This window comes from Somniosus microcephalus, chromosome 4 (assembly GCF_052327205.1).
Source record: "Somniosus microcephalus isolate GS21.2 chromosome 4, FLI_Smic_1.0, whole genome shotgun sequence".
NCBI classification, from domain to species: domain Eukaryota; kingdom Metazoa; phylum Chordata; class Chondrichthyes; order Squaliformes; family Somniosidae; genus Somniosus; species Somniosus microcephalus.
The window spans coordinates 278,050,534-278,066,106 of NC_140990.1; the positions used below are offsets into that span (position 1 = coordinate 278,050,534).

At 44.6% G+C, this 15,573-nt stretch overlaps 1 protein-coding gene across 1 annotated transcript in view; it reads left to right on the forward strand.

The window, feature by feature from the left end:
• Positions 1 to 15,573, forward strand: part of LOC147120487 (coiled-coil domain-containing protein 89) — a 341,657-nt gene that overhangs the window by 307,044 nt on the left and 19,040 nt on the right. The window contains exons 2-5 of the mRNA XM_085986492.1: positions 6,227 to 6,699; positions 11,552 to 11,682; positions 13,720 to 13,865; positions 14,725 to 14,801. Coding sequence (XP_085842618.1) covers positions 6,227 to 6,699; positions 11,552 to 11,682; positions 13,720 to 13,865; positions 14,725 to 14,801 — 827 coding nt within the window. The remainder of the gene's footprint in view (positions 1 to 6,226; positions 6,700 to 11,551; positions 11,683 to 13,719; positions 13,866 to 14,724; positions 14,802 to 15,573) is intronic.

Below are 15,573 nucleotides of genomic sequence, written 5' to 3' on the forward strand. Positions count from 1 at the left end.
GTTGACTCCCAGATCACCAAACACCATTCAGTGTGTTCACTCCCGGATCACGAAACCCTGGTCAGTGTGTTCATACCCGGATCACCAAACCCGAGTCAGTGTGTTCACACCCGGATCACCAAACGCCAGTCAGTGTGTTCACTCCCGGATCAGCAAACCCCAGTCAGTGTGTTCACACCCGGATCACCAAACCCGAGTCAGTGTCGTCACTCCCAGATCACCACACCCGGTCAGTGTGTTCACTCCCGGATCACCAAACCCGAGTCAGCGTGTTCACTCCCGGATCACCAAACCCAAGTCAGTGTGCTCACACCCGGATCACCAAACCCGAGTCAGTGTGTTCACTCCCGGATCACCAAACCCCAGTCAGTGTGTTCACTCCCGGATCACCACAGCCGAGTCAGTGTTTACACTCCCGGATCACCAAACCCGAGTCAGTGTGTTCATACCCGGATCATCAAACCCCAGTCACTGTGTTCACTCCAGGATCACCAAGCCCGAGTCAGTGTGTTCACTCACGGATCACCAAACCCGAGTCAGTGTGTTCAATCCCAGATCACCAGACCCAAGTCAGTGTGTTCACACCCGGATCACCAGACCCGGTCAGTGTGTTCATACCTGGATCACCAAAGCCGAGCCAGAGTGTTCACACCAGGATCACCAAACCCGAGTCATTGTGTTCACTCCCAGATCACCAAACACCATTCAGTGTGTTCACTCCCGGATCACCAAACCCTGGTCAGTGTGTTCATACCCGGATCACCAAACCCAAGTCAGTGTGTTCACTCCTGGATCACCAAACCCCAGTCAGTGTGTTCACTCTCGGATCACCAAACCCGAGTCAGAGTGTTCACACCAGGATCACCAAACCCGAGTTATGTATTAACTCCCGGATCACCAAACCCGAGTCAGTGTGTTCACTCCCGGATCACCAAACCTGATTCAGTGTGTTCACTCCCGGATCACTAAACCCGAGTCAGTGTGTTCACACCCAGATCACCAAACCCTGGTCAGTGTGTTCATACACGGATCACCAAACCCGAGTCAGTGTGTTCACTCCCGGATCACCAAACCCCAGTCAGTGTGTTCAGTCCCGTATCACCAAACCCGAGTCAGTGTGTTCACACACGGATCGCCAATCCCCAGTCAGTGTGTTCACACCCAGCTCACCAAACCCGAGTCACTGTGTTCACTCGTGGATCACCAAACCCGAGTCAGTGTGTTCACACACGGATCACCAAACCCGAGTCAGTGTGTTCACTCCCGGATCACCAAACCCAAGTCAGTGTGTTCACTCGTGGATCACCAAACCCGAGTCAGTGTGTTCACACACGGATCACCAAACCCGAGTCAGTGTGTTCACTCCCGGATCACCAAACCCAAGTCAGTGTGTTCACACCCGGATCACCAAACCCCAGTCAGTATGTTCACACCCGGATCACAAAACCCGAGTCAGTGCCTTCACTCCCGGATCCCCAAACCCGAGTCAGTGTGTTCACTCCCGGATCACCAAACCCGAGTCAGCGTGTTCTCTCCCAGATCACCAAACCCTGGTCAGTGTGTTCATACACGGATCACCAAACCCCAGTCAGTGTGTTCACTCCCGGATCACCAAACCCGAGTCACTGTGTTCACTCCCGGATCACCAGACCCGAGTCAGTGTGTTCACTCCCGGATCACCAAACCCCAGTCAGTGTGTTCACTCCCGGATCACCAAACCCGAGTCAGTGTGTTCATACCCGGATCACCAAACCCCAGTCACTGTGTTCACTCCAGGATCACCAAACCCGAGTCAGTGTGTTTTCTCACGGATCACCAAACCCGAGTCAGTGTGTTCAATCCCAGATCACCAGACCCCAGTCAGTGTGTTCACACCCGGATCACCAGACCCGGTCAGTGTGTTCATACCTGGATCACCAAAGCCGAGCCAGAGTGTTCACACCAGGATCACCAAACCCGAGTCATTGTGTTCACTCCCAGATCACCAAACACCATTCAGTGTGTTCACTCCCGGATCACCAAACCCTGGTCAGTGTGTTCATACCCGGATCACCAAACCCAAGTCAGTGTGTTCACTCCTGGATCACCAAACCCCAGTCAGTGTGTTCACTAACGGATCACCAAACCCAAGTCAGTGCGTTCCCTCCAGGATCACCAAACCCTATTGAGTGTGTTCACACCCGGATCACCAAACCCGAGTCAGTGTCTTCACTCCCAGATCACCAAACCCCAGTCAGTGTGTTCACTCCCGGATCACCAAACCCGAGTCAGTGTGTTCACTCCCGGATCACCAAACCCGAGTCAGTGTGTTCACACCCGGATCACCAAACGCGAGTCAGCGTGTTCACTCCCGGATCACCAAACCCGAGTCAGCGTGTTCTCTCCCAGATCACCAAACCCTGGTCAGTGTGTTCATTCCCGGATCACCAAACCCGAGTCAGTGTGATCACTGACGGATCACCAAACACGAGTCAGTGTGTTCACTCCCGGATCACGAAACCCGAGTCAGTGTGTTCACTCCCGGGTCACCAAACCCGAGTCAGCGTGTTCTCTCCCAGATCACCAAACCCTGGTCAGTGTGTTCATACCCGGATCACCAAACCCGAGTCAGTGTGTTCACTCCCGGATCACCAAACCCCAGTCAGTGTGTTCACTCCCGGATCACCAAACCCGAGTCAGTGTGTTCACTCCCGTATCACCAAAGCCGAGTCAGTGTGTTCACTCCCAGATCACCAAACCCGAATCAGTGTGTTTACTCCCGGATCACCAAACCCGAGTCAGTGTGTTCACTCCCGGATCACCAAACCCGAGTCAGTGTGTTCATACCCGGATCACCAAACCCGAGCCAGTGTGTTCATACCCGGATCACCAAACCCGAGTCAGTGTGTTCATACCCGGATCACCAAACCCGAGTCAGTGTTTTCACACCCGGATCACCAAACCCGAGTCAGTGTGTTCACTCCCGGATCACCAAACCCCAGTCAGTGTGTTCACTCCCGGATCACCAAACCTGAGTCAGTGTGTTCACTCCCGGATCACCAAACCCGAGTCACTGTGTTCATACCCGGATCACCAAACCCCAGTCAGTGTCTTCACTCCCGGATCACCAAACCCGAGTCAGTGTGTTCACTCCCGGATCACCAAACCTGTGTCAGGGTGTTCTCACTGATCAGTACATCGGATCACAAACACCAGCCATTGAGGGAGTTCTGCACTGCAGGAGGTGCCTTCCTTTGGATTAGGCGTTAATCCTTCTGCCCTCTCAGGTGTATCTAAAAGATCCCATGGAACTGTTCAACAAGTGGATGAAAGTTCTCCAAGTGTCCTGGGCAACATTCATCCCTCAACTTAAACCAAAAACAGATGATCTGGTCACTTATTGTGTTGCTGTTTGTGGGTTTTTGCTGTGTGGGAACTTGCTGCCACGTTTTGTACATTACAACAATGACAACATTTCAAAAGTACTTCCCTCCCTGTAAAGCACTTTGGGACATCCTGATGTCTTGAAAGGCGTTATATAACTGTTCATTCCTTCCCCCTCCCTCAATTCCTCCCTCTGCTCCATTGCAAACAGTCAGCGGAGGAATGGCAGGGATGGGGGTTGACTTCAAGCCAGCCTGCAGATCACAGTCAGCCAAGTTCAGGAAATCACTACAGATATGGAGTGCAGATTTCTAAGCCTGTAATGTCTTTTCTTAAGGCTCACTGGCTATGGAGCAACTCTCAAACCAATTTAAGTGACACCTCTTACTGTTTGCAATAGAACTGCTCTAGGACACAAAGGCACGCTCTCCATATTTGGCATCATCTGCCAAGGAGGCAGATACCACTCAAGACATAAAAATAAAACAAAAATGGTGACTCAACCGTGGCTAACAAGGGAAATTAGGGATAGCATAAGATCCAAGGAGAGGACATATAAATTGGCCAGAAAAAGCAGTAAACCTGAGGATTGGGAGCAGTTTAGGATTCAACAAAGGAGGACAAAGGGATTAATTAAGAGGGGGAAAATAGAGTATGAGAGTAAGCGTGCAGAGAACATAAAAACTGACTGTAAAACCTTTTATAGATATGTGAAGAGAAAAAGATTGGTGAAGTTAAGCGTAGGTCCCTTGCAGTCAGAATCAGGGGAATTTATAATGGGGAACAAAGAAATGGCAGACCAATTAAATACATACTTTGGTTCTTTCTTCACAGAGGAGGACACAAGTAACCTCCCAAAGATGTCGGGGAACATCGGGTCTAATGAAAGGGAGGAACTGATAGAAATCAGTATTTGTAGGGAAATGATGTTGGGGAAATTGATGGGATTGAAGGCTGATAAATCCCCAGGGCCTGATAGTCTACATCCTAGGGTACTTAAGGAAGTGGCCCTAGAAATAGTAGATGCATTGCTGGTCATCTTCCAAAATTCGATAGACTCTGGATTGGCGGGTAGCTAATGTTACCCCACTGTTCAAAAAGGTGGTAGAGAGAAAACGGGGAATTACAGACCGGTAAGCCTGACATCGATAGTGGGGAAAATGCTAGAGTCCATTATAAAGGATGTAATAGCAGAGCACTTGGAAAAAAGTGACCGGATCGGACAAAGTCAGCATGGATTTACGAAAGGTAAATTGTGCTTGACTAATCTACTGGAATCTTTTGAGGATGTAACTGGTAAAATAGATAAGGGAGAACCAGTGGATGTGGTGTATTTGGATTTTCAAAAGGCTTTCGATAAGGTCCCACATAAGAGATTAGCGTGTAAAATTAAGGCACATGGGATTGGGGGCAAGTTATTGACTTGGATAGAGAACTGGTTGGCAGACAGAAAGCAAAGAGTTGGAATAAACGGCTCTTTTTCCGAGTGGCAGGCAGTGACTAGTGGGGTACCGCAGGGATCGGTCCTTGGACCCCAGCTATTCACAATATATATTAATGATCTAGACGAGGGAACTAGATGTAATATCTCCAAGTTTGCAGACGACACAAAGCTGGGTGGGCGTGTGTGCTGTGAGGAGGATGCCGAGAAACTCCAGTATGATTTGGACAGGTTGGGTGATTGGGCAGAAGCATGGCAGATGCAATATAACGTGGATAAATGTGAGGTTATCCACTTTGGTGTCAAAAACAGGAAGGCAGATTATTATCTGAATGGCAATAGATTGGGAGAAGGGGAAGTGCAACGAGACCTGGGCGTCCTTGTGCACCAGTCGCTGAAAATAAGCATGCAGGTGCAGCAGGCGGTTAAGAAGGCAAATGGTATGTTGACCTTCGTAGCGAGAGGGTTTGAGTACAGGAACAAGGATGTCTTGCTGCAGTTGTACAGGGCCTTGGTGAGACCACATCTTGAGTATTGTGTGCAGTTTTGGTCGCCTTATCTGAGGAAGGATGTTCTTGCCATGGAAGGAGTTCAGCGAAGATTCACCAGGCTGATACCTGGGTTGGCAGGAATGACGTATGAGGAGAGATTGTGTCGATTGGGCTTGTACTCGCTGGAGTTTAGAAGAATGAGAGGGGATCTCATCGAAACTTATAAAATTCTAACAGGACTAGACAGACTAGATGCTGGAAGGATGTTCCCGATGGTCGGGGAGTACAGAGCCAGGGGTCACAGTCTAAGGATAAGGGGTAAGCCATTTAGGACAGAGATGAGGAGGAATTTCTTCACCCAGAGAGTGGTGAACCTGTGGAATTCTCTACCAAAGACGGCAGTAGAGGCCAATTCATTAAATATATTCAAGAAGGAGTTGGATATATTTCTTAAGGCTAAAGGGATCAAGGGATATGGGGAGAAAGCAGGGACCGGGTACTGAATTTGGATGATCAGCCATGATCTCATTGAATGGCGGAGCAGGCTCGAGGGGCTGAATGGCCTACTCCTGCTCCTATCTTCTATGTTTCTATGTAAGGGTCTCTGTGCTAGAAAAACAGATATTTTAAAAATAGTTTCATACAAGAATTTTTTTTTTTCATGTAAAAAGGATAAATCCTTTGAACAGAAGTTTCTCCCCCTAGGCGTTCCTTCCACTTTAATTCTAGGTGTGTCTCTTGACACCAGTGATCATCGATGTACTGAATTTGAACTCAGACCTCTAAAATGGCATCTCTTAGCTACAGTTAAGAAGTATATGACCAGAGGGGCTATTGTGGCAGCATATAAAATTAATAAGCCATTCCTCCTTTAATCAAAATGCTGCGGTTAAGCACATATGAAACATTCAGGCCATTTTTTATTGTTTAGGAAATTGATGCTGTGAAAATTACCTTAGAGAAGCTACGCGGACTCTCCCAAGAAGACAAAACAGAAAATGCCTTGTTACGATCTAGAATAGATGAACAGTCGCAGCTCATCTGCATACTAAAACGGCGAGCAGATGAGTTCTTACTGCGTTGCCAAACTTTAGAGACAATTAACACTGAGCTGGAAAACCAGTGCGAGGACTTCAAGCAACAACTAGAGGGCGAACTAAAGCGGTCAGCTCAGCTAGAGGAGCGATTCATGGATCTGGCGTTCAACCACCAAGAAATTATCAAATTCAAGGATGAATACAAGAGACAGAATGCAGAGCTCAGAGAGCAAAATGAAAAACTCCAGAGAGAGAATGAAAATATGTTCTGTAAAGCCCTGCAACAGAAGGATGACCAAATATTCAAGCTTTCTGATGAGTTGGAAAAAAGTTTAAAACAATGCAAGGTGCTAGAACAGGAATGCAAGTAAGCAGTATGAATGATAAATTCAGAATGTGAAGTGTGCTAATAATTTAACCAAGCACAAATACTTAATTTTTTGCTATAACATTAATTTTAGAGTGAAATTGTATCACACTGAATCACGATTTAATCTTAATAATGCCCAATATCGGTTAGCAGGAGGCAGGGCACGCACTGCACTTGACTGATAGCGTTGTCTCAGGCAGCACGGAATATTCGTGATGCATGCTCATTATCATGACTCAAGCGCGCAGCCAGCACTACGATTCATTGGCTACACCCCTGTTTGGGGGGCCAGATATCAGGCATCTCTGATGCCACTTAAAGACAGCCAGAACCTCTTGTAGAAAAAGTGCACTCTGGCTGCAGAAGACAGGAAGCACTTGTGAATATAGTAATGGCAGCAGCAAGCACTGAGAGGGCAGCAAGGCCCTATGATGCTGTGTTGGAGGCCCTGGTGCAGGAAATGGACAGGAGGAGGTAGATGCTCTTTTCTCCAGGGGTTAGAAAGCTTTTGCCAGAGTTGTCAAGGTAAGAACACTGCTCTCTTACTCTGTTCACACCTCCACCCTCACTACTCACAATATGCCCCTCCCCCAAGTCCCTTTACACTCTTACAATCACTACACCTCCTTCATATCCTACTCATATACTCACCACTATTGCAAATCTCACTTTCTCACATCTCACACACTGCATACCAGCTATTACACCATGATAGTCTTGTGAGAATGTACCTTTACTCCTTTCTTTTCTTCAGGAGAAGGTCATGCAAAATTCCAGGCAAGAAGCTGTCGCCAAAAGAGGCTGAGCCAGTGTGCAAACCCTCTCCCCCCTCAAAGAAAACTTGTTGGCCATCATGGCAGAGAGAGAATCATGGTCATGACTGGCAATGCTGGAGGAGACATTGTGCAGGGCTTCTTCGCACCTTATCCTCTTTTTCCCTTCTTTCTTCTATCTCGCCCTACACATTCTGCATGACAAACTGCAGATGCCTTCATCAGCCACTTTTCTCTCTCTCCCACTCTGTTTTCCCTTCACACTAAAAGTTAACCCTTGTCCTTCTCTTTCATTTCAGGTGCTGAAATGTGGATGCTCCTCAGTCAGTGGATGCAGAGGAGGCCAGCCTTCCTAAAGCCTTACACGATCTCACCCTCGCAAGCACCAGCTCAGATACTGGTAACACACGTACTTTAAAGGCTAGGCTAGAGAAGGGGTCTTCATGTGGTGAATTACCAGCCACAAGTGTGCAGGAGCTAGGGCAGGGGGATATTATGCCACAGGTGCCAGCTCGCTGGAGGCATACTAGCTCTGCTGCAGAGAGCTCAGAGGCTGACATTGATGGGCTAGACTACCGAAGAAGGTTGGATGGCCATAGACCAGGAAATGCTAGGTGCTCTGGGCAACCAACCGGCAAGCTTGTGCACAATATCGCAGAGCATAGAGGAGTCCAGCTCCAACTTGTGTCAAGGGTTTGTGCAGAGCATGGAAACTATTCCGTCCAACATGGGCCGACAATGTGATCAGCTCCATCAACAGGACAGTGGCGCACACCATTATGGAAGCTCCCCTGACAGTACTCACAGATGGCTGCCACCATGGCCAGTGTTGACACGGAAATTAACCATCAGTCTGAAATGATAACTAACCTGTAAGTACCACATGATCTCTTTAAAGAGCACTGGTGAAGGGTCCTTCCTGTCTCTTAGCACCATGAGTTGCTGGACAAGTTCAGCAACAAACTGCAGATGCTTTCACCAGCCACCTGGCGAGTCAGCAGCTGGGGCATAACAAAACTGGGAAAGAGTCCTGTGAGAAGCACAGAGCCCAAATTTAAATACATTATTAAATGTTTTTCATAGTTTTGCCATGCGCTCTGGACGCCTATGGAGATGCTTGATCCAATATGGTGAGTGGAACACCTCCGGCTGAAAATGAGTACATGCTTTCTGCTCACCATATTGAAGGCTTAGGCGCCTGTTTAGTGCCTGGAAAACAGGCGTGACACCATCGAATGTCCAGGCCATTGTTTTAGAAAATTGTCTCGAATACATTTTAGAAATTCATTGCTTTTACTATTTGAGCTGTTCTGCTTCTCTCGGTCTGTGAAAATTTAAATCTAATATTATGACCATTGTTTTTGCTACATGCTTTCCCTGATCGTCATATTTATACATCCACCCACTACATTACTACTATCAGGAGGTCAATTGACAACTCCTACCAGAGTCTTGCTTCCTTTCCTGTTCCTTAACTCTACCCATAGTGTATTCCCGACCCGATTACCCTTACTGAAATCCCTGCTTTCTACTGAGGTAATTGTGTATTTTATAAATATTGCTACTCTCCCTTTTCTAATTTCACTGTCCTTTCTAAAGATTCCATAGCCATGAATATTTAGCTCCCAATCATGCTGAGCTGAAGGAGACCTACACATGAGTACTTTGCATCTGTCTTCACCAAGGAAGAAGATGCTGCCAATGTCATGGTGAAAGAGGAGGTAGTGGAGATACTAAATGAGATAAAAATTGATAACGAGGAGGTACTAGAAAGGCTGACTGTACTTAAAGTAGATAAGTCACCAGGACCGGATGGGATGCATCCTAGGATGCTGAGGGAAGTTAAGGTGGAAATCGCAGCCTTACTAGCCATAATCTTCCAATCCTCCTTAGATATTGGAGTGGTGCCAGAGGACTGGAGAATTGCAAATGTTACGCCTTTGTTCAAAAAAGGGTGAAAGGATAAACCCAGTAACTACAGGCCAGTCAGGTTAACCTCGGTAGTGGGGAAGCTTTTAGAAACGATAATCAGGGACAAAATTAACAATCACTTGGACAAGTGTGGATTAATTAAGGAAAGCCAGCATGGATTTGTTAAAGGCAAATCGTGTTTAACTAACTTGATTGAGTTTTTTGATGAGCTAAAAAAGAGGGTTGATGAGGGCAATGTGGTTGACGTGGTGTACATGGACTTCCAAAAGGCGTTTGATAAAGTGCCACATAATAGGCATAAAAGGGACAGTGGCAGCATGGATACGAAATTGGCTAAGTAACAGGAAACAGAGTAGTGGTGAACAGTTGTTTTTCGGACTGGAGGAAGGTATAATACAGTGGTGTTCCCCAGGGGTCGGTACTAGGACCACTGCTTCTCTTGATATATATTAATGATTTGGATTTGGGTGTACAGGGCACAATTTCAAAATTTGCAGATAACACAAAACTTGGAAGTATAGTGAAGAGTGAGGAGGATAGTGATAGACTTCAAGAACACATATATAGGCTGGTGAAATGGGCGGACACTTGGCAAATGAAATTTAACGAAGAAAAGTGCGAAGTGATACTTTTTGGTAGGAAGAACGAGGAGAGGCAATATAAACTAAAGGGTACAATTCTAAAGTGGGTGCATGAACAGAGAGACCTGGGGGTATATGTGCACAAATCGTTGAAGGTGGCAGGGCAGGTTGAGAAAGTAGTTAAAAAAGCATATGGGATCCTGGGCTTCATAAATAGAGGCATAGAGTACAAAAGCAAGGGAGTTATGATGAACCTTTATAAAACACTGGTTCGGCCTCAACTGGAGTATTGTGTCCAATTCTGGGCACCGCACTTTAGGAAGGATGTGAAGGCTTTAGAGAGGGTGCAGAAAAGATTCATGAGAATGATTCCAGGGATGAGGGACTTCAGTTACGTGGATAGACTGGAGAAGCTGGGGTTGTTCTCCTTGGAGCAGAGACGGTTGAGAGGAGATTTGATAGAGGTATTCAGAATCAAGATGGGTCTAGGCAGAGTAGATAGTGAGAAACTGTTCCCGTTGGCGGAAGGTTCGAGAACCAGAGGACAGAGATTTAAGGTGATTGGCAAAAGAACCAAAGGCGACATGAGGAAAAACCTTTTTACGCAGCGAGTGGTTAGGACCTGGAATACAATGCCTGAAAGGGTGGTGGAGGCAGACTCAATCATGGCTTTCAAAAGGGAATTGGATAAGTACCTGAAGGAAAAAAAATTGCAGGGCTACGGGGATAGGGCAGAGGAGTGGGACTAGCTGAAGAGCTCTGCAGAGAGCCGGCACGGGCTTGACGGGCCGAATGGCCTCCTTCTGTGCTGTAACCATTCTATGATTCTATGAGCTTTCAATGAACTTGTAGCCAGGTCTCTAATGGTTACTACAACATAACCTTTCAGCAGAATTTGTGCTTGTAACTCACTTATTTTATTTATTATGCTACCTACATTCATGTACAGAACCCTTGTCCAGGTAACTGACCCCAGCTTGCCCATATGTCCTGTTGGTCTTCTTACACTTTCTAATTTACAGTGTGGATTGTCCCCTCCCACACGATTGATCCTCGAACTTAAGGGAATGATGTACGTGGAAAGATTGCCTACTCTGGGCCATTTCTCTCTTGAAAAGTAAAGAGTGAAAAGGATGTGATATAAGTGTTTAAAATTATAAAAGATTTGGACAAATTGGATCCAAATAAGCTTATCTGCTATATTCAGAATCCAAGCACAAGGAGTCATATTTACAAATTAAGGACAACAAAAGAAAATAGGAATTGCAGGAGGAGCTTGTTACTAATAGGGCACTATGTATGTGGAACAGATTACCAACATGGGTGGTGGGACAAGAATCCTTAACGGGTTTCAAGAAGAAATTAGACAGGTTCTTGTCAATAAATAGATTCAGGGTTATTCAAAATGCACCAAGGAAATACTGTGGTTCGATGCGTTAGAAGGACCAAAGCTTAGCTCCTGACTGAAAGAAACTGTTACTATTCATTCTTGTCATGTTTTTGGCTAGTTTGCTGAAAGCCAATGAGTTAACTATAATATAGATACTTGTTCCTATATTTCAGACAAATAACACAGAATTTACAGACAAAGGAAAGTGAGTTTTTAGAGAAGCAAACAAGCACAAAAAAGCTTTATCTGAATGAAGTGCAATCTCTAAAGGTAAAGCTGAAAGAATCAGAAGATAGATGTAATGGTATGTATTCAAAGAAATATGCAGTATTTCAATATTACTAATATTACAAGTAATTCCAATTTATCAAAGTAAGTTTGAGAAAATTGAATGAAGCACAATAACAGTGATATTTATAAGAGCATTTAAGAAATTAATTAAACATCAGTAAACTTTTCATGCAAGCTTTACTTTATTTGCCACACTTAAAGAGTTCCTTAATTTTAAAGAGTTTTAACTGCTTATGTAAGTGGCAATGTGTGTGTACAATTATAACTAGTTTTAGATTGAATTGAGCAAATAGTTATAATATTGCTGGGAGTATCAAAGAATGCTGTTTTTCTTACACTTTTGAAAAATCTATTTTTCATTGGGACTAATCAATTAGAAACAGTACATTTGTAGATAAGAACATAAGAACATAAGAAGTAGGAGCAGGAGTAGGCCATACGGCCCCTTGGGCCTGCTCCGCCATTCAATAGGATCATGGCTGATCCAAACCTAGACTCACGTCCACTTCCCTGCCCTCTCCCCGTAACCCCTAATTCCCTTATCTGCTAGGAAACTGCCTATCTCCATTTTAAATTTATTTAATGTTGCAGCTTCCGCAGCTCTCTGGGGTAGCAAATTCCATAGATTTACTACCCTCTTAGTGAAGAAGTTTCTCCTCATCTCAGTTTTGAAAGGGCAGCCCCTTATTCTTAGATTATGCCCCCTAGTTCTAGTCTCACCCATCAGTGGAAACATCCTCACCGCATCCACCCGATCAAGCCCCCTCACAATCTTATATGTTTCGATAAGATCGCCTCTCATTCTTCTGAACTCCAATGAGTAGAGTCCCAACCTACTCAACCTTTCCTCATACGTCAACCCCCTCATCTCTGGAATCAACCGAGTGAACCTTCTCTGAACCGCCTCGAGAGCAAGTATATCTTTTCTTAAATATGGAAACCAAAACTGCATGCAGTATTCCAGGTGTGGCCTCACCAATACCCTGTATAACTGCAGCAAGACTTCCCTGTTTTTATACTCCATCCCCCTTGCAATAAAAGCCAAGATTCCATTGGCCTTCCTGATCACCTGCTGTACCTGCATACTAACTTTTTGTGTTTCATGCACCAGGACCCCCAGATCCCTTTGTACTGTAGCACTTTGCAGTTTCTCTCCATTTAGATAATAACTTGCTCTTTGATTTTTTCTGCCAAAGTGCATAACCTCACACTTTCCAACATTATATTGCATCTGCCAAATCTCTGCCCACTCACTTAGCCTGTCTATGTCCTTTTGCAGGTTTTTTATGTCCTCCTCACTCACTGCTTTCCCTCCCATCTTTGTATCGTCGGCAAACTTGGATATGTTGCACTCGGTCCCTTCCTCCAAATCGTTAATATAGATTGTAAAGAGTTGGGGTCTCAGCACTGACCCCTGCGGAACACCACTAGTTACTGATTGCCAGCCCGAGAATGAACCATTTATCCCAACTCTTTGTTTTCTGTTAGATAACCAATCTTCCACCCATGCCAGTATATTACCCCCAATCCCGTGATTTCTTATCTTGATCAGTAATCTTTTGTGTGGAACCTTGTCAAATGCCTTTTGGAAGTCCAAATACACTACATCCACTGGTTCCCCTTTATCCACCCTGTATGTTACATCCTCAAAGAATTCGAGCAAATTTGTCAAACATGACTTCCTCTTCATAAAACCATGCTGACTCTGTCCTATTAAATTATGTTTATCCAAATGCTCTGTTACTGTTTCCTTAATAATGGACTCCAACATTTTGCCAACCACAGATGTTAGGCAAACTGGTCTATAGTTTCCAGCTTTTTGTCTACTTCCCTTCTTAAATAAGGGTGTTACATTAGCAGTTTTCCAGTCTGCCGGGACCTTTCCTGAGTCCAGGGAGTTCTGGAAAATAATCACCAATGCATCCACAATCCCTACCGCCACTTCTCTCAAGACCCTAGGATGCTAACTACATATCAAGTTGAAAATGTGACTAGATACATTGACATTCGTACCTTTATAAATCTGACATCTGGACACTCTATTTTTAAGTGGCTGAACTGAAGCAGAAAGAAGCTGCTGAAACTACAGACATTAGAAATCGTAAAGAAGCAGAACACCAACACAAACTGCATGTGCTGACTCAGGAGAAGGAAGAACTTCTGAAACTTTCCATGCAGAGAGGGAAAATTATACAGGTTAAGTTGGACAATGTAAAAGAATATCAGTTTAAGTAGAGAAAACAAGTGACTTCTAAATATATTATATTAACAAATCTGAACCAATTCCTTGTATATGAGAAACAAACAGCTTAAACTATAAAAATAAAATTGACAATTATTTATGTACTATCCTGTAGCATTGCTCTTGGTCACTCAGAGGATGCACTCTTTTATAAGATGGCCCCATTAAGCTCTGCAACTGTCCTTCCCATGCCTATAGTTAGAAATCTTCAAATCTGCAACAGGATTTTTCTTCCTATTTTCCCTCTACTCCTCCAGTTAACAGGCAGGACTTTTCTGTCTCCACCCTTTTCATCAAAGTATCACTATCTCTTCTCTCGCTCCACAACAAGGTCTCTCCCCCTCTCCTGAGCAGAGTCTCTTTCTCATTCATAGCCATCGCAACAGGGTGTCTCATTTTCTGTCTCTCCTGAACCCCAAGATGGTCTCTTTCCTTCTTCCTTTCATCCTCAACAAATTATTTTTTCTTTTTCCTACTCCATGCCCAAAAGGTCTTTTTTTCCTTTCCTTTTTGTCTGTCTTTCTCTTTTCTCTCCATTCCATGGGCTGCAGGGCTTGTGACGTAAAGTCAGAAGTTCACTCATCAGAGATAGATTCCTGTACATATTAGGGCCAGCTTTGGTTACATCAGTGGTTCTGAAATTTTTACGAGCAGAGCCCCAACATTTCAAATGTTCTTGGCTTGGGATATAAAATTGTGTCTTTTAGAAGGGATTCTTGCTGATCTGGAGATATATGTGGATACAACAGGGAACTTTTACTTGTCATTTATAGAAGTCTAATTTCTGCACCACTGTGACTTTTTGAAATATAGGACAAACAAAAGGAGATTCAGCTACTTGAGGAGAAATTAAGATTAACAGAAAAAGCAAAGAAAGATGCAGAAGAAAGGTAAGAAAACATGGGGGGAAACCTATTAAATGTGAGGCCCAACCTGGATTAATGTTAGACCTTCCAAACTCCTTTTACAGAATTTTACACTGGTTTACATACTGCTACAGTTCTACATTTGCTTATATGGCATTTGCAGAAGCATACATTGATAAGTCAGTTGGTATTGTAGGAATCGTCAGATCCCTAACTGAAGCACTGAGGTTGAGTCAGTCCGATAATAAAACGAAGTTTAATAGAAACTAGAGAACAAACAATTGCATGCAGGAGAAATAATCAACAGGTCTTTTCTGGTGCTGGTTTCACGAGGTCTGAGTTGGGAACCTCCCACTCTCTGACGTCATCACGTTTCCCGCCGTTCGGGCCGTCACGTGACCAACGTGATGACGTCATCGCGCTGATTCTGGGGCTTATCCAGAATGGCTATTTACATACAGTAAACAAACATAGGTGCTGTAGCACTCTGTTAAAGGCAGTTATACATTTATACAGGAGTCCGTTGGTGGCTTTGCCACAGTATTATGTATATATCAGTATACGAATAATACAAGTGTAATAGTACTTGGGATAATGACATTAGCAAACATATCGTGTATATTAACATAGTGGTTATATGTTACTGGACTAGTAATTCAGAGGCCTAGACGAATGATCTGGGGACATAAGTTCAAATTCCACCACGGCAGCTGAGGAATTTTAATTAAATAAATCTGGAATAAAAAGCCAGTATCAGTAATGCTGACAATGAAACTACCGGATTTGTCGTAAAACC